This window comes from Coturnix japonica, chromosome 8, assembly GCF_001577835.2.
Source record: "Coturnix japonica isolate 7356 chromosome 8, Coturnix japonica 2.1, whole genome shotgun sequence".
NCBI classification, from domain to species: domain Eukaryota; kingdom Metazoa; phylum Chordata; class Aves; order Galliformes; family Phasianidae; genus Coturnix; species Coturnix japonica.
In genome coordinates this window covers 2,281,981-2,302,761 of record NC_029523.1, presented here as the reverse complement: position 1 = coordinate 2,302,761, position 20,781 = coordinate 2,281,981, and the positions used below count along the sequence as shown (strand labels likewise).

Genomic DNA, 20,781 nt, shown 5'->3' with positions numbered 1-20,781 from the left:
ACAGAGCTTATGAAAATAGATGCCTGAAGATCCAAAACACATTTTGATTCAAGGGATCCTACTCCATCCTGCTTTTTCCTGCCTGAACCCACAGTACTTGCTCAATTGTGCCTGCAGCCAAGCGTTTGGCAACCAGCCTGCATTTGGATAAGCATTGTTCAGCTAAAAAGATAACAAAACTCTTTTATGGAACTAACTACTGGGAACAAGAGACAGCTGAGAAAAAATAAATTCTAACGTCAACTAATATTGAAATAAAACCAGCAAGCATCAACTTAATTGCAAGCAATTTGTCATCCCTATGTTGCTGGTTGGATCCTCCACTCCAAAGTTCACCACAACATTCATTTCGAGATAGGAAAGCTCTGTACAAGATGAAACACAGCACTGACAGCAATAGACAGCAAAGCTTTCCAGGAAACAAAAGGAAAAAAATCTTAAAAATGTATGTCCTACTGAAACACAGGAGGATTTTTAAAGAATGTTGCAAAGTGTTTCATGACTTCCAAATTAGAATTGGTTATAACACTGCAGTTATCAATTGCAAAAGATTATTCCATATATAAAAGGGTACTGCTGTAGGTTGATAGGATATAATACTTCCATTCTGAAAAAAAATCATTTTAAATTTGTTACTTACTGAAAAATAACATTTGTTATAATGACAACAACAAATAAACAAATATACATATGTACATATATATACACACACATATATACATACACATATACACACACAGCAAAGCAACAGAAAAAAAAAATTCAACTGTAGCCTCAAGAAACAGCAGTGTGTCCCGGTGACAAACACCATGCAAGACTGGAAGACACAGAGGATTATTATTGTTCAAAAAATAACAGCATTAGGGTTCTATAGACTATTGAAAAAAAAGTATGATGAAAGTGAAATCTGAAAAGAAATCAAAATGAAAGCAGTGTTATTTTAAGGAGCTAAAGTAAGTAACTATGGGTAGTTGTTTCCTCTCTATTTTTCTGCGCCCCTCTAGGAGGAACAGATGTTTCAATAATTTACTGAACCTTCAGTAAGTAATGGAAGACTTAATATTAGTTCTTTCTGTGCCCTGCAAACTGATGATCCAGCTGTTATTTGCACACAGTTACTTCAACAGAAGCCATGGACACAAAGAATGGCTTTATGTTTGATATGGCTTCTACAGATGTATATAAGCACAGCTTCATACACTTTTTCTGTTAGCATCATCAGGAATTATAACAGCAATAGGGTCGCTGATGTTCCCACAGCAATACCAACTTGCCATACAAAGAACATCCAGTGCCACATACCAAAGCATCAGTGCACCAAGTATTGTGGCGCAGGCACATTCCTTCACCTCTACCTATGCTATCAGCTTTATGTAATGCAGTAAATACTCTAGGAAAAATGAGAAGAGTATAATCACATGATCAAGCAAACCTGGGAAGGCAGAATAGGAAGATGGGAACGCTTACACAAACTTGTTTCCAATTCTCTAATGCCACTTACTCTGGCACAAGAAGCAAAAAAACAGAGTGTGTGTATCCTAATTCACAGTTGGAGAAACAAAAATTATCTACAAGAAAGAGACAGAAGCACAAAGAAGCAGTTCTAGCAAGGCTAGATCCCACAGTCCCACTTAAGTTTCCTTTCTCATTCATAGAGCAAAAATCCAATTTGTTGCTTTTTGACTGACTTTAAGAGAACAACTTCAGACAGAGAGAAACTAAACTGTGCAGAAAAAAAATGGAAGGTTAAAAAGATTATCCAAGCCACTTAATGATGGAAAACAATGTAAGTTCAGTGTTTACAAAAGGTTTGTTTTAACCACTGTTAGGCTTTTTAAATTGAGCAACAGAAATAGGAATAATGCAGAGAATACTTACCACACTTAAACTGACTAAAGCGTTTGCCTTTGGCACAGGATGGCTATACAACGATTTTAACAAATCGTTTGAGTCATTTTCCTATAGGGAATATTTTTTAAAAGTAATTAATTTCCACATAAAAGAATTATAAGAATTTATTTCATGTCAAACCATTTATATATATACACGTATATATTTAGTGAGAAAGACAACTGCTATCTCCCATGAAGTATTTAAATATGAAGTAATCAAGTCAATTGTTACTTTTTCCCCCATATACTCCATAAATTAATTACAATATGTGCAACTGAAAATAGCATTAAAATGGCTACTTAGGCTGTGCATCTTGGGTATTCTCTTCCTAAAAGAGTCAGCCATGATATTCATTTAATGAAAGCTTTGTTAAATAGGCAGCTATGCTTGAATTGTACACTCTTGGTCACATAGTGCCTGGGAAAGGACAACAGCCTCTAACAGCCTCCTCAGCAACATATATGGCATGAGGCAGGGCAATTAAGTACATACATCCACATGCAGCTAAAACTTTCTTATCATCACAACAGACTCCTCAGTATACAGCACAACAAGCTTAATCTGGCATCTTAAAGTGATTGTACAATGCCAAAACCATTCAACAGTATGCAGAGCAGAAAATGATTCCTACCTTCCTATTCCTATTAAGGTTAAATATATCCTTAATAATAATTTTACTGCTATAGAGAAATGAGAGCCAAATACAAAGCTCAGTTTAAAGATTCAGAATACTAGTGATAAGACTGCAAATACAGAAGGCATTTAACATACATTTAACTAACCCAGCATCTAAAACTCCTGATGCTTTTATTTATTACATGAAGTATCATCATAAAGTCCATTTACTACAGCGTATAATAACTGCTTAATCTATAGTTCATATACTCTTAAGAGATAAGTTTTCCCTGTCTACAGCATATGGCCATTCATTGATGCCTTTTCTTTTTTAAATTACCATCTAATATAGTTAAGTCAGAAAGGTACGGCTACTGTGTTCCCTATAAAGACAGATGCCACTATTTCCTTCCCTGCATAATCCTGGAATACATCTAATTGCTCATGAATATGCAAACTAAACTATCATGATTCTTGACCAAATGTTGCAAGCAATTTTGTCTTGCTAGTTGGGATGACAGAATTACGAGAGGTAGTTTTTAGTTAATGTGAAGGGTGAAACAGTACATCATATTTTATGCAGTTCTGAAAAAAAGGTGTTTGTAACTGATAACCAGATAGCTCCAGAAATCTACAGTTTACAATCAATGCATCATAGAGTTCTCCAGTGATGTAACACTTAGCTCACACTTCACCCAGGACTTGTTTATACTAAGACTGACACTTCAGAAAGGTAGATTCTCAGCAGCTTTGTAAGATCCATGTGATATTCAAGTGATAGTGGTTGCCCAACATTTACACTGTAGTACAACAAATTTAATGACTTGCTCCTAAATTTTACTAAAAATAAAATAAATGAGTGTAGCATCATTTTATAGCACTTGAAATACTGAACATTATTTGGCCACGGTTACTACTGCAAAATCTTTTCCATAAAGAAACATAGTACATAAAATGTATAATTACCTGCTCTTTAGCCAAATAATCTGCCAGAGTATTTAAAAGCTTATAGTACACTTCAAACCAGGGTAGGTAACTAAAAGAAGAGAGGAAAAAAAAAAGAAATTGAATAAGGTATCAGTGTATTTTTCCACTGCTTATGAAATCTACCATAAAATGTTTTTGTATTTTTACATATAAAATGCTTACAAACCTGCTCCTCACAAATTTCAGTTTGATGGTAAATCACCTACAGGTTGTAGCAAAGTTCTACCTCTTCACACCATATCTACTAAGCATACCTATTTAGTAACTCTTGGGTTTCATTTTATAATAAAAGCTGATATCACAGTACTTCACATCCACTATGTATGCCTATTCACTTCACAAGGTAAGGTGAAATCTACTTTAAGTCCCATGTACCTGTACATTACCTTATAATATTTTTCTTCTCATTACTCTAAATGCATTAAAAAAACAAAAAATACCCACACTTTCAGCACTGCCAGACACCTCTAAATCACACTCCCGTTGTCTTCTACTGTTACAGCTTTCAGTAGTTTTTTTTACAGGCAATTTTACTTACCATTTTGATATTCCACTCTCTGCTGTGCCTGGGCTGACTGCCACAAACCTTCTACCTGGGCAGAGTCAGTGCCCATATCTGACAAGTTGTGCACCGCTAAAGAACAGCACAGATGCCACACAGATACAAGAATATTGGTCTCACTATGAAGTCATTTCTATACATAAAGCAAGGTCTAGAAGCATTTACTAATACTGTAAACACAATAACACCACTATGTCAAAGGTTCCTATCATAAGCCTGCAACCCTTACTTGTGCTATATTCTCAATTAGTTAAATAGAATCCAAGATAAATGTGACATAATTGAAGGGCATGAGAAGTTATTATTGCCTTTCTTTGTCATCTACATACAGATGAGTTAGCTTTAGCTTTGACATCAGAGCTTTCCATACTTACTATTTAAGATTATGATACAGATGTAATACGTAGTTTACCAGATATTACAAGATTGTAATATTTAAGATTATGATACAGATGTAATACATAGATTACCAGATATTACAAGTATATATCACTCCTTACTTACAAACTAGATACCTTCCAGTTGCTTTTTTAGAATTTTATCACAAATTTTAAAAAAAAGACATTACTAAAACGAAAAGCATGATTAATACAACTTGTTCATATTTCGATGCAAGCAGGAGAGGAAGTAAAGACTGAAATATTTTTATTTCATTTTATACCTAAACTTCCCCTAGCACTGAAGTGGAAGCCACTAAAGGAAATCTTGGACGGTTCAGAAGTCAAGGCTACTTTTGTCCAGCAAAAAAGTAAGCAGTTGGCAAGGCTCCAGAAAGAGACTCCAGTTCTTAGGGTGAAGAGCAAGCGTACATAATTGCACCTCCATACAATCGCTCACTGCTTCTGGGCCTGAACACTGTACACCCTTTTAAAACACTAATTGCAACAGCTCCTACACCTACTGGTCTTGGAGTTTTATTCCATTTGGAACTCCTTCTGAAATCACATTTCCCTCATCCTGGACACAAAAACAAAACTGCTGGGCACAACCTCCAGAGTCCCTGCAGACATCTCAGCCACCAGACAGCTCTGCCAGCCTTCAGCTGCAGCAGAGGTCAGAGCACAGCTCAACCACTTCATCCAAGTTGAGCTACAAGGTGCAAACTGCAAAATACCTTTATAAGCCTAGACACAGGAGTAGTTTATATCATTTAAAGCCCCTCCAGTGTTTTGCCATCACCTCAGCAGTAGCTGGCTGTATCACCTAAGCATGTCATTTTTAGTTGCAGAATATTCTAAAATCTTATGCAATCATTTGTCTTTCATAACGAACACTTATGAACAGCATGCTGTTAATGCCCCTTCTTCAGTAAGTATTAACAGTATTTCTGTCACATACCTATGACCACAGCTCCCCTCTTATTGTGAAAACTAACATTTAATTTTTGAGTAGACACAAGAGGTCAAATTCATTACTTGGAATTAACGAAGCTGAGCACAAAGCCAAGGAAGGTTTTTCTTTCACAGGGTAAGGCATGCTGACCAGAGTACTCTTACATGAGCTTGCTTCCTTAGCAAGATGAGGTTTATGATGCACATCTGTATCTACACATAACAAAATCACAAATACCTGTGTTGTAAAAACAGACTGTTTGCAGATAGTTTAAAAATGCCAGCTTCCTTCTAAGCTGAAAAGCTGGATAAAGAATTGCTGTAAACCTTTAAGCACCACAGATACAAGGTAAATATGATTTCAGCACGCTTCTTAAACCTGAAAAATTAAGACAAATCCAAACATCCACAGCACGAAAGACCATCAAGATCTGTCTTCATCTAATAAAAAGAAAGTAGATTCTTAAATGAGAACATCACTGCTTTCTCATTGTTCTTTAATTGTACACATTGTCTTTGCAGTCAGCGTGCTACAACACTCCTTTGAGAAACAAACATACAGCAACCTCCTATTCCTATAAAGTTGCCACAAAAGATTCTTCACGCAACAAAGAAGAATATCAAAAGATATACACGACTGTTTTAAAAGACACGAATTTCCTGTTTTAGAATACAGTGGTCTTTAAGAGTACAGCCGCTGCCTGTCATGAAAACACAAGCATGAGATATTTCATGGCTAATTAGAAACATACTTAGCATTTTCTTTTAATCCAAATGAGCCGCAAGACAGGAGCTCAGACTTTACTCAAAGTCATGCATAACCCTTGTTGCAGTAAGTAGACTTCCACCTCACTTGTGCTTCTGCTATAGCTCTGATAAAACTTTTACATTCATGAGTCAAAGGTTAAATAAAGGAAAGGAAATGTTTTCTGTCAAATAGTCAGGTAACCACTAACAGTCCTGAACTATCAGCAGGAATCTAACTTCTAGTAATCAAATAAAACTAAGGAAACTGCCTTTCCGTAGCTAAATGTCTAATGTCTAGGGGCTACTTTTCTGTCTGGAAAATTGACACAAAATGTGTAAAATTGAAACATTCTGCTTCTAAGGGATTTGCCTAAAGGAAGAGAGAGAAAGCTTCAAGCATGGCCTGAACTGAAGAACTACAAAGACTTACCACATAAACCTGTCTTCCTTATTATAGCATTTCATTTAGAAACATAGGTGACAATTTTACAGTCGTAAAAATTAATGAAATCTAAGACTGAAAATTTTAACGATGCATTTTGCATTTCTCTGGATACATAAGGTCAACCTCCCATTCAAGAGCCTCAAGATTGTTAATAAAACAAAGAGCAGTCAAATAAAATATATTTCACATTAAAACTATTCTGGTAATTCAAAAGCAATTCAGTGTAAACTCAAAGCATTATTCCTACTACAAACAGCAGAGATATGTAGAAACAATACCCAAAAGAATCAAATTTCTTTCTGTTATTTCAAAGCGAACATTAACACTTCTATTGCACCACTTCAATTCTGAGCTGCCAAAATTAACATACAGAAAACTGAACTGGAGTAAAAGATTCGGTATGGAATGTGAGAACTAAAATGCGTTACAGTACTCCTGCTGTGGTACCCAGGCTCTTAGGGGCTATGTGAAATCAATGGTTTGTGGAGAAGGAAGTGACACAGCAGGCCTCACACCCTCACACAAAGTAGCCTCGCCATTTAAAAATAGAGAGAACCAAACAAGCCAAAAGAATCACACCACATTCCTGGAGAACAATCCAAGATTGGTTCTCTCATCTCACTAGGAATTTGCACTCATTTGAACACGGAATTTGGTAAATACAGACAAATTCTGCATGATCATTTTAGACCATACCATAACACAAGCAGTTTCCTCAGATGAAAATGCCTGGGATAGCCACATCAAGCATAGTTATTTCACTATATTAGCACTTACACAGCAATCAGACAGAACATTCTGACCTCAGAACTCTGTTCACATTACTGTCAACATAAAGTGTACAAAACTATGAAACATCTACAGAATTTTTGCATCAACAACCCATGTATATATTCTACTTAAAATTCTCCAGCTTAACCTAGCACTACGTGGCTGAAAATTCAAAGGTAATTTCCTTTAATTATCATTTCAGATAATATATCAATTATAATTATAGAGAGATAAGCTACAAAACTTAATCTCATAAGCCGCTTTACATTGGTTGTGTAAAATTGCAGTACAAATCATCTTTTCTTCACTTTTCAGTTCAAAACTCAATACTTCGCCAGTCTGGCAAAGGTTAATACATGAACTGATACTACCCACAAAAGCTTTTCACAAGAGACAAGCTGTATTCTTTTCCCTACTCACTAATTTTTACTCACACAAAATTTTTATAGAATTTCTTATCACTGTGCTTAGCTTGTTCCTGCTTTTCCTTTAAGATACTTCTACTTAGATTTTAGTTATCTACTACTATCAGCTACATATTTTACACTTGACTGTCTCTAGTCTGTCTTAAAGCCTCAGCCAGCAGTTTAAATGTAGTCCTCTCCTTAGTAGAGATACACAAGAGTATACATACGTAGATGTGCAGTAGTCAGATATGTCATTATTATACGCCTGCATTTGTGTGTTTATATAAACATCAAGATTATTGGATATCTGTGACAGATGCATGTAGTTCAAACAGTTCTTATAATATAATAGAAAAAGCAACTGCACATGTACAAAAATCTTCATAAAGACAGCAACCATTCATTAAAATGTCTTTCATATTGGTTGATCTCAAATAAACAAATATGAACAAGGCGAAGACAGAATAAACGCCAATAGAAATCTGCTAGTGGGTCTTTCCCTTGGCCATTCATAATGTATTTTGGAGAAACAAGACCAGATATGAAAACACTTCAATGAAAACACTGGTGCATTCTGTCTATCCAAGCTAAATGCTCTTTCAAGCTAACATATAAACCAGAGAGGAAAGGGCCACCAATCTAGAAGTACAATTCCATAAAGCTAATGCTGATAGGCACTCGGTGTTGCAAAATAAATTTGAAATCATCACAATAAAAGCAATACAGGCAATGTTTTGACTGCAGTTTGGTGAAAAATTATAGCTTGCCACTTATCGTTTTCCTGCTTATTCCTGTCAAGCAACAGTTCATTGTCTAATATCTAACTTATTTATGTCTCTGTGGAAATTTTAAGAGAAATACCTTAATTTAGACCATCTGAGAACGTATATCTTTCTCTGCCATACCATAGGCAGTGCTTAAATATGCATACTTGAGCCCCACCCTTGGATGCGTTCAAGCCCAGGCTGGATGTGGCTTTGGGCAGCCCAGTCTAGTGACTGGTGACCCTGCCCGTAGCAGGGGCATTGAAACTAGATGATTATTGTGGTCCTTTTCAACCCAGGCCATTCTATGTTTCTATGATTTGTTAGTGCAGAATTATAAGCTAGACAAGCAAGGTTAGGATTAAGAATCATAAATTTTGTATGTTCTCTATGATGCTTAACAAGACACATAAACAAAAGAAGTCACAGTAAGAAGAGTTAAGTATCCTATCCTCCAACATCCTGAACTAAAACTTCTTTCAGCATTATTACAGAAGTATTATTGGGATCACAGAGAGAGACAACTAATTTCCAAAATCCTTTTTTTTTTTCCTTTGCCCCAAAACACTATTGCACATGCTCTTACCAATAGTTTGGAATTAGTTTAGAACTCCGTATGTCAGGAAGGTTCCAAACAAGGTGCCCTCATTTCCATAGGTACTGCATGCTGCCATGTTATTACTTGATCACTTGAAGGCAATTTTGCCTTATAAAAAAGCACAATACAAAAAGGCTTTTGCTTACCACTAATTTTTCCCCCTTTATCACTAAATCTATTACTTCACAGGAGAGTAACCAGAAAGAAAACCAAACTATTTAAATGAGGTCTATTTCCTAATCCTCAGTGTCACATCAATGCCGTACTATACATTGGTTATAAATCTCAGTCTGGAGTTTCCTGCATGAAGATGGATGACACCTGAAAACTGTGCTTCCAAGTACAGTAATAGAGAACAGTGCATACATAGTGAAATTCACTGGATACTTGTCAAAAGTCCCATTAAAAATTAAAAATATCCATTTTTACGCTCAAAGCCTGTAAAAGCTACAGTGTAAAGTTCCTGCATTGTCCAAATTGAAACCAATGGGACTGAGGGCCACTTTTCATCTGAAATCAATGGTAACAACATTGCACAGAAACAGCACATTGATAACGGTAACATATATTCTTAATAATCATTGATATAAAGCTTAAGATCTCTTGACATGTTACATTTTTTCTACATTCGCTTCTCAATTTCCCACAAGCAGCTTACCTCAGAATACAGAGGCAGACTTTGCCTCCTGACGTCAAACGGCAAAATCCAAACCGTTGCTTACTTTCAATGTCGGTGAGCACAAAAGTAAAATGCTGTCCTACTTGGTTTTGGGACACCCTGAAAAATTAGATATAGAACGTAAGAACACCAAATGAAAGAAAACAGTAGCATAAAAGTCACTGCTCTCCAGCATTTTCATGCTCAAGCCTCACTGTTTTTCCTCTGCGTTTATCCTTTTCTTCCCTCCTCTCCACACTGCCTCCTTCACCCCGCCTCCTCCCTAGGCACCAGAGAGCCCCGTTCCCTCATTCATCCATGATGCCTGCTGCCATCTTTGCACAACCAAGACCCGGCCACCTCCACCTCAGGGAGCTCACGCTTTAAGGGCTGCCTGTAGGTCAGACCCTCCCAACACAGAAGAGAAGGTACAGGAGTTACAGAAAACACAGAGCAGGGAAAATAAAGATGAGAAGAGGCAGCTGCTGAATTATAAGAATAGACTTAAAATGGTTGGGAATTCAGTTCAGGGGCATAAAGACCAAGAAGGGATATAACCAACATTACAAGATTTTCAGAATTTGAGAACCATCTTTCACCTCCCACTAAGAGCACTTTTCTCCCCCATTTATCCCCTGCAATATGTATGCTTCTAAAAAACATCCATCAAAATAAAACAAATATTTACCCATGGGAAGGAAAGAAAAGTAGGAGATCAAAGGCATAAAGAAGTTACAATGGGACACATGCAAATGTTTAATTTGTGAGAACAGCTTAAAGATCAGCCAAGTGATGCCACTGCCCAGACTCCACAAACTCCCACTCATTTCCAGTTACTCTCATCCCTTCCAAGCATGCAACTAGTGAGAAATAAAACCCTGTCCTGAGCATGAATAACAGAACAATATACCTTTAGTCCAATGCGATCATTAGAAATCCACCATCGTTAATAGACTTTTTCTTTAAAGGTAGGTAATTAAGCTCAATTCATTGCAAGTATTTTCCTTAATTATCTTCAGTAAACTCAAACAACCTGGTATGCTCATTACTGTTAGTAAATGCTTGATGGCTTTCACTCGTTCTTAATTTCTTCAGGTTCTCCAGGATAACTAGGATGCTGCCATCAATGACATGGTGACTCCTCTGCCAATAAAGCCATTTTCTATCCCAATCTCTGCACTGCTCTCAGGAATAGAGGCACCTATTCCTCACCTGAAACCCTCAGATCAACACACAGCCAGGTATTGTGAAGTCCCCCAGCAGCAGCACTGCCAACATCCTGTGGTCTACCCAGGGTACAGTCCTTCAGCTAAACAGGTGATAGGTGATTTACAAAAGCTGTCTTAACAGATGCCCAACTATGCAGGCTTTGCTTTTTGTCTACTGTGTACACATATACCATATGCCTCTGTTCCACTACTACTTAGAAACAATTCCTTAGCCCAAAGAACCTCACACCAGTAAGGAGTCCTTCCTTACACTTAATTATCTCCCCCCTTCCCAACACTGGAAGATGGCAAAGAATATACTACTGTACTGCGATTAAAACATGAGACCAAATAGTATTTAATTCTGAGACTATTAAAAATAGCTCAAGCAAGTTATGGTAGTCCAGCGGGAGGCATCCCAATGCCATCTCACCACCTCCAACTCAACATTTTCCCTCCACTTCCTCAAGAGAGACTACACAGCATTTTCACAGTTGGTGTGAGAACAGCCCAGCTTGAAAGCTGCATCCCACAGACTTTACGAAGAGCTGCAAGCAGCACATTCTGGATGCTCAAGATGAGAAAAACTCCAAGGCTGAACCTCCACAAACAACGCAGAAGTCTGCATTTGGTCTCACTTGCTTCAGAAGAACAGCTAACAAAAGCCAGTGACCAACCATCTGCAGCACATTTTCTCACCACAGTTTCAAATCCTGAATTCATTTTAAGTTGCTAATTTGAGAGCTCCATGCAGGACCTGAGGGCAGCAAGGAGGCCTGCTTTTTCATCCCCCTTCAGCAGAACTGAAACTGACTGTATGCCAGCCTTAGAAAAACAAGCTAATGATGGCTAGATATTTCGATACACTGACAGATAACACCAGTGTCTAAACTTGACACAATACATTCAAGAAGCACAGGCATGATATTTTTAATTACACCTGTTGCAGATAATTCTGCGGACAGGTTTTGGCTATGGCACTCAAGCATCTGAAGCCAAGTCATGACATTGGCCGTGCTACCAAAACACAGCAAAGATGCCTCTACCAGCTTTCCTTAACATGAAAATCAACATAGGTAAAGTGCAATAATTACCTTCCACAATTCCTCAACCAAAGCGTTATCTGTACTTTCTAATGGAGCACAGGATCTACTGAACAAGCTTCACAACACCTATTGCCGAACTCGGGCCTAGGGGTTATATCAAAACAAGTGACCTGCTCACTTGCAGGGAGACAGCACAGGCAAGCTGCTGCAAACTGTTGGTGACCTTCTCCTCCCTCATTCCTCTGTCTTGCTTTTTTTCCCCCTCTCCTTCCTTTCTGCTCCTGCATGGCCTGCTTACATTTAATCTAAGTTTAACAACAATAAATCACCAATAGCAAAGAATGTGTGTAAACACTTATTAACTCTGCAGACTACAATGGGCTCTTTCAAGGCTATTACAGTTCACTATATGAATAAAACTAGTTTTTAAAATTTTCTCATATCAGCAGAATACAGAAAAGGCTCTTTGGTTCACACGGAGCAGGTAAAGAGCTGTATTAAACATTTTTGTTTACACTACAGCCATTGTGCAGGCTGCATTTCAAGGCTGCCTTGAGAGAGCTGATTAAGGCAGAAATTAAATCTCTTCTAATAAAAAACAACACGTCTAACCATCACATTTAGCCTTAATTCTTAATTAAGATTGCTCTTCCAAATTTATCTGCTTATGAAACACAGTGTGTTTGAAAGGAATCACCCTTTACATTTTGGAATTTCTAAAGGGCTTTGAATTTCAGAGCAATTTTGTTGTTTCCAAACAATGAAAAATTATGTATGGCAGAAAAGATTTCAATCAATATATTTTAAACAGAACAAAGTTACCAGTAAAGTGAATTGTAATGTGCCATGCAAATACGCTTGGCCAATGAGGCCCAATTCTTATTCAACTCACCAGCTCAGCTTACTCAGTTCTTACTTACAGGCAGCTACTAATGAAAACTGAAAAATTTCTGTGTATTTTGTAACTAAATCACACTGAAAAGTCAAGCACAGCAACCATTGACCCTAATCCTCCCCAAACCAGAGAAAAGATTAGAGAGAGATTCAAGCTGGAATCGATGTCATGGTGGAGGTACCAGCTGATGGAGAGGAGTGGGGACTCAGCAACCCCAGGCTGAACCATCTTCTTCCACTGCAATGGCAAATATTGTTTCCACTTTCCAAGCTCACCCTGTGATCCACAACTCCACCACTTGGGTTCCTTCTGTCATAACACACTTTTTTCTTCACATGCCCACATTTTATGTTACAGACATGTGTATACAATGAGATAAAGAGTGGAATAAAATCAGTTGTACAAGATTACTACTTTATTTCAAAGTTTGTAATTCATCCTGCAGATTGACTGGGGTGACTGAAGAGTTCAGGAAATGTTATAATTTAACTATACAGCTTCAGAAATATTAAGTATATTCTTAACTATGTACTTTCTATTCTCATCTGTTGATTTTCAAAGTAATAATTTGTGTGAGCCACAAATCATCTCCACAGCCACAGACTGATACTCAAAACACCAGCAATACCAATTGAAATGGTTTAGCCAGGAACAGGACAGAAGAAATGATACTGCTTTCACTATCATCACTCATTGTCTGCAGTAGTTCAAGAGCTAAATAATAGGCACACTAGTTCACATACTTGAGCAATGTTTTGCAGCTAATGAGAAACCTTCCTACAGCATGCCCAGCAGAGCCACTTATTATGCTCTGCAACATAGCCCTTACTGTGTGACTGGGTGGGCACGGTAGGTGAAATCAATAAGGCACTTATCGTCATCTCCATATTAGCTCTACAGACACTTTCCAAAGTTTTAGCTACAAAGGTACTGTACAAACAATAGAAGAAACACCACCTGAAGGGGAAAAATAACCAAAATAGAGGAGCAGAAAGAGAGACCAGAAGTATTTATGGAGGAAGGGACAAAGGAGAAGAAAATCAAAGCAATGAAAAACTGAGGAGTCAAGCAGTGACAGTGCCATTTAGGACCGATTTTGAGTTGTGACCAAAAACAACAAGAATATCTGCATGCTCACTCAGTCTTCTAGCAAAATTACCAACACGGCTCAAGAGTGAGGTGTGGGCTTTGCAAGTTACGTGACTTGGAGGTTGAGAGTAGAATTATGGATTGCTGGGGAGAAATGAGTAACAAAAAAAAAAAAAATCATGTAGGGTTTGCACGAAGGATGCAAGAACATAAGAGAAGGTGTTTTTCTTTGACACTTAAAAATTACCTTAGCAAATATTAAAAGGAAATGAAAAAACTCTGTATTCTTTATTAGTACAGTCATCCTGTTTCTTATGACTAGAAACAGAGAAAGGTATTCCACAGCAGACAAAAAGAGAGCATGTTCATAACTATCAACAAATGAATACTTAAAAAGGTATACAATGGCACTATTAATTAAGCCTAAAATAATTCAGTTGCAACAAAGATGTAGGCTCTTGAGGTAAACGCTCAAGAACTTCTATGACAGAATTCGTTACTTAATCCTCTTCAACATAAAATGCAAGTTATACTGGGTAGTAAGAAAATTATGTGTTTGCTTATACATACTTATATACATACATATGTATGCATGTAACTCAAAGTTTAAGTAACGGTCAACACATTACACCATTCATTGTGCCTTTTTGGCTTAGACTTTCAGGTTAAATTTAATGGGAGCTACCCACAGATTTTAAATCACCATTCACAGTACGCAATATTGATAATTAAAACATATAGTGTACAGCTACTTAATACATCCAAAAGACAAAGTCAGTATTCCTGGTGAGATGATGTAAGCAGTATCACATCAAATCAAATCTAGATCTTAGCCCATGATCATCGCAGCATAGTGAACATAACAAAATCAAACACGTTCTCACTTCATCCACTTATCAGTTCATTCACTAATTAAATACAGGTGAGGCAGAGGAAAATGTGTGACAGTGGACTCACCACTGGGATTTAACAGAGCTTTAATTTAGTTATTTTCATAATTTAAAGAACATAAGCTTATTATTTAAACGAGTTTTATTTATCTATTTAATAAAAAGGACACTGCTGCCTGTAACCCTGCTGCATGTAAAAAATCCCAGAAACAATCTACAGAAGCCATTTTTCCTATTCCAGATACCTCAATCAGTAGCATCAATGGAAATTGCACTCCTGCTCTGGTCATTCCTAGCTCTTACAAGGATCAGACAGTACTCTCAGTGGTTTATGCACTGATAGATCACACAGTACACTTAGAAAAACTATATCCCCTGAAGTACAACAAGCTCAATCTGTGCAATAGAAACTCTACTTTTCTCTTCAATGAAAGCTCTCTATGCAGAACCTGCCATTGAAACTGCCTGTAAAAATATTCAGGGGCACTCAGCGTATGGTCTGTGGCTGTTCTCTCTACGAGAAAATAAATAAATATTCAGCAGACAAGTGAAAAGCATGTTTATGGCTAAACAAAAACTAGGTGTTGGTCACACCTACAACGTTCTTTTAAAAATAAAACAAACATGAAAAGGAATTATAGCAACATATTTACCAATGCTTGTCTGTATTGGTCCCATACTTGTCAAAACAAAAAACAAAACTATGAGAAAGCAGAAGACAACCATGCAGTTTTTGTATTGTTCGTTTATTTTCACGTGGTAACATGTCTTTACTGTAAAAAAAGCCTGAACTGAACAAAATAAACACCACATAGCTGTCAAGTTGTTCCCACAAACATTTAAGTAAGGGAGCATCACACACACTTGCATGGGCTTCCAGTATTTCGATCTCCTTGCCCAGGGCAGCTCTGCCCACCTCCCTGCCCAAGCACCCTTACTCCCCCAGACCTCACACTGCCTGTGCTCCTTCACAAGCCCCTACAGCCCAGCTCCCAGTCCCAGCCAAGCAGGAGCCACACATGCAGCAGCTGGTTTTAGAGGCAGCCACGTGCAGGCTGAGCAGCCGGCGGTCAGATGGAAGTGCATCTCAGCTTCCAAGAATCACCCCGGCTTCTGTCCAGCTGCCAAGCTCTGTGGATTTTGTCAAAACCTCCTGTCTATAAGAACACTGCTCTTTGGTCAAATACAGAGGTCAGAAAGTACTTTGAAGCAGAGGGACAAAGGGCGCACAAACAACAAACATCCCTTAAATACTATCACTTTGCCCCCCATCATTTGGATACTTAATTCAAGTTACAGCACACAACATTAAGTGCACAAGCACAGCAGCAAAACACAAGTAGTAACCCCAGCATTCTGATTAAGCTCATCAGCCTCATACAAGGAACTAAGTGTCTTCTGAATGAATAGACAGAAACAGTTAACACAGAAATAGTTATTGAAAATAATTACTTGCTGCAGCTGATGATGTTCTTGCCACTGGATGGCAGCAGCAGAACCTCACCTATTTCTGTTATCCTCAATTTTTATTCCCATTTTTCATCTTCATTATCAGTTGTATACAGAATTCTGCATACATCTAGAGCACATTAAGGACTTCAGTGCTTTACAGCCAAGATGAACAGCACTAGTTAAGTCATCAAAACAGTTTAAAGAGCAGCAAGCTTAGCCAGTTCTAAACACAAACAACTAAACTAATTATAAACAGCTAAATGAACATAGTTTGCTTCGGACAAGTTGGGCTTATGACATTGTGCCATGTTTTCCTGCAAAGCCTCCCTCCCTACCTCATACCACACTACCGTCACTGCACTGCCGGGTGCTGCTGCGGGGCTCTCGCTCACCGCAGTGCCAATCCAACACTGCCCTGAAGCCAGCTCAGCCTGAGCTACTGCCTGCAGCTTTCATTCCTTACACATATTACGCTTTTAACTCAATCTTGGCTGATTTAGACAACGTGAGTTTTAGAAATGAGTGCGATTGATTAAATTAATTACCATTAATCATTTTGACAAGCTAATATAAATATTTTAATTAATAAAAGTGTTTTACACAAAGCATTTCAACTATTGCATCATCACATGGATGCCACACCATAATGGATACCAGAAAGGTAAGAGCTAACTAATAATGGCTAATAATCTTAAAGTCTACTCAGAGAAAAATCAACTGCACGTTCAGTAACTTCCATGCAATTACAGTCTTAATTTCTCTGAACTCAACATGTTTTAAATACTGGTCACTGAGTATTTATATCTAGAGACCTGTGACATCTCTTTATGATGCCTGCTGCTCATAAGTATCTTATATGCTCAGATCAACACGGATTTTGTTCATAATCATACAGGACAAAAACCAAGAAGCAGAACACTGTTCCACCCTGAAAGACAAACCCCTCAAACTCCAGAAAAGTTGTGTTTTGCTGCGATGTTCATCCATGAGTGCACGTTTCTTTACTACATTTACACTTGTTCTTGAAAAATTTCCCTGACATCACTCTAACTATCATCTCATAGAAAATATGTTTAAATAAATGATAATTGTGCCACATACCTTTCGACGTCAAAAGGAAAGCAGAACTTTGGAACGCTGTTCAGCACTTCCTGTAAATGCAAGGAAACAGGGTTAGGGTTCTGAAACGACTTTTATCTCTGTTTGCTAGCAATTCCCCTACAGACCAGTTCTAAAAAAAAAAAATCCAGAAATATTCATAGCAAATAATAAACTTGAGGAACATAAGACTGCAAAAAATACAGTACACGTTCCTGGACTGAAATAATTGATTATTAAAAAGGAATTAAGTTTGTGCTTCAGCAGATTGCAAAGACAATGCCGTAGAAGCCCCAGGAGGGAAAGGCCTGGCCTGAAGGGTATTAACACCCTTCACATCCCCGCTGGGATTCCCCTCAACAAGGCCATATGGATTTTACAAGAAGCACCACACCATATGGGTAAGCCACGTCTGCTGCTACTTGTACCACAGACTAGCCACAGGGACTTCTGACAGATCCTGGCTCAAAAATACAAATGTTGTTTCAATTAAAATGCAGGCAGAGAAAAGGGAATGAAGTTGGCAGCAGAATGAATAACAGAGAGGTATAACGACTCTATACATGTCTCATGGTCAAACGCTGAAAATGATGGAAATCTTCTGCTGGTCCAAGGGAGATATTTATATGATTAACCCTTTGGATTTCACAAGCAAGCCACTCTATTCATAAAGGTAGAGGGAGCAAATCTGACAGAGCTACATTTGTACCATAATATAAGAGGATAAGATTGCTCTCTCATAGCAAGTTATTTAAGAAATTGTTTAGAGACAAATAAAACATTTGAATTATAATATAAAAATGCTCCCAAGCTAATAAAAACTTTCCATTCAATAATAAAAAAAAAAGTGATTTGCCAGATTTTTTAGCAGAAAAAAATTAAAGCGATTTTACAGGATCCCAGAAAGAACAGTTATTTCCAACAGTTACTCCCAGCTTGGAAACAAGTCTTCCATGGTACAAATGAGCTAAGACAAGCAATGGCATTTGTGCTGGTCAGCACAGCTATAGGGGACACTCTTTGTATGAGACCAACAGAAAGATTGTACTGACTACACTGGGCCTTATGAGGCATCCAGCAAGGTGCACTCAGGAAAAGGCAATCAGACCGCAGAGATGCAGATGAGGTTAAGATCTGGATCAAGGATACCAGTACCCTCCTGCTTTAACACTGTTCAACTGTGTGCTGAGCAGCCAGCTCCCATTAGGGGAAGCTCTGGGCTGAAATACCCACACACCACAATGACCATTTGCCCCAAACATCTGCCTGGATCAGTTTAAAGTGTAAAACACAGAAACACATGCAAGTTAATCACCAAGAGTCCAATAGTCCAGGGAAAGACAAGTAAAACAAAAATGAAGCCTTTAAATACAGCACGCGTTCTTAGTTTTAACATCTTAAAGAGACACAGTGCCCCACTATGTCAACTAACAGCACAGAATGATAAAGTCAGTTTTCAAGTTTTTAAGTCATATAAGAGAACTGAAGAAATCTCTCAGAATCCAGCTTGACCAGGACAGAAGGAAAAGGGTCTGAGCACACCGTGCTCTGCTTTGGGAAGAGACCTCAGTATCTCACACTCAAACTCTCCCTCCAAATCAGTACCTATTACCACATCACAGGAAGTTCTTTTCTCCCTACTACTGAGGGTTGGGTTCACTGCCTGTTGATCTGAGAACCGATTTAGTACAGGGTACGGAAACCTTTTCACTCCAACCCCCCAGCGTATCCTCTCAGAATAAATGAACCCACAGGAAGACCAGCCCCAAGCCCAGAGCAGCTCAGCAGCCCAGCCGTGACCCAAGGACGACACGTGCCTGCGGCCGCAGGACAGCGAGGCCTCACGCCACCCCCGGCACACGCTCAGCTCCTGCAGGGCAGCCCTGCTCGCTTCCCAACTGGCGGCAGCATCCCTCAGGGAGCGGTCTTTAAACCTCTCTGCTCTTTAAAATTCAAGCAGCCAGCAGGTCTATAGACTGGTGTATAAACAGCATAGACAAAAAAAAAAAAATCCTCTCCCAGCTTATGTCAGTGACAAAGCAGCTCAGCAGTTGACTGCTTTTCCCCTGACAGCATAAGCCGGGTTTACACAGATCAATGGCTGCAAGTCCTACCTCGCTCGCAGGGCTCTGCTTTCCCCCTTAATTACAGGTGTTAGTCAGATTTTCAAAATGGAGGAAAACAAGATGCCCCCAAGATGCTTCAAGACTGATTTAAAATGCAAATGGCTGTTATTCACACATCCGCATAAGCAGTCACTATTGGTGTACAGTTCAAGTCAATAACCTCTCTATTGAGCAAAATTGAGCTCTGCTTCCTAATGGGTCATTGTCTTTACCAGTCCACAACTCAGCCAGGACTTGCACTTGTGTCAAAACGCACATCCTCAGAATAAGCATAATGCATTTATCATCTTTTCTTTTAAAAGCTTCATAAAAGCACACGTTTATTCCTGAAAACAAAAGGTTGCCAAGTCTTCAGAAAGCAAGCCATCCTCCATTCACACCACCTCACAATCGGTACCACTCTGGGCTCTCACAATGTTGGAGTTTCAGCAGTCACTGTTTCAGAAAAGAAAGTGTGTGCACAAGAGAAACTAAAAATATGCTGTAGAAAGCAAGTTAAAGAGCACATATTTGCTTTGAAACACTGAATAAACACATGCAGTCACATACCCAATTGATTTTAATTACTAAGTCAAAGGATTTCTATCTCACTCCTTACACAAACTCTAATGGGAAGAATAAAACAATAAAATCAATATCATACCAACTATACCATACTGCTTCCCCCATGCAAAGCTTAAAAAAAAATGGAAGTAATACTTTAAAAAATATTTATTTCTATAGCATATCAGCAGCAAGCTGCCCTCTCACACATTCACGGTCCAGTGGGTTTATTAATTACTGCACCAATTGCACTACACTGTCCAAGCCTGGTCCTACTCACCGATTATACACAAAGATAACACAGGCAGTAACAAAGCAAGAATTATTCAGTGTTCCTTGGTTGGTTTTATACCCAGACAGCAACGGCTGCATATCATCATTTCAGAAGCAATGGAAAAGTTAGGAGATGATGCTTCTGAAGTAACACACCACCTTCCTAGAAAAAAAGGTCCTAATAACTCCATCTTATCCTGAAGTGAAATTAATGGGTAGATACGCTGGTTATGTTCCAAATAAGCACCTTATCCCTCACTAATGAAGAAAAGATCTGATTTTTAATAATACCATACTCAATCCATAGGAAATCTTCAGAAGTCCATAATCAGACTCATGCTCTACAGTCCTCAGCTAAGAACAAGTTCTCCTTCCCCAGGCTG

The 20,781-nt window shown here is 38.3% G+C and overlaps 1 protein-coding gene across 4 annotated transcripts in view; it reads right to left on the bottom strand.

The window, feature by feature from the left end:
• The window catches only part of DENND1B (DENN domain containing 1B), a 140,582-nt gene that overhangs the window by 76,971 nt on the left and 42,830 nt on the right, over positions 1-20,781 (bottom strand). For all 4 annotated transcript variants that reach the window (XM_015869353.2, XM_015869351.2, XM_015869350.2 and 1 more), the window contains 4 exons: positions 17,460-17,509; positions 9,779-9,898; positions 3,475-3,544; positions 1,879-1,959 (listed from right to left, as the gene is read on the bottom strand). In XM_015869353.2, the coding sequence (XP_015724839.1) occupies positions 1,879-1,959; positions 3,475-3,544; positions 9,779-9,898; positions 17,460-17,509 (321 nt within the window). The remainder of the gene's footprint in view (positions 1-1,878; positions 1,960-3,474; positions 3,545-9,778; positions 9,899-17,459; positions 17,510-20,781) is intronic.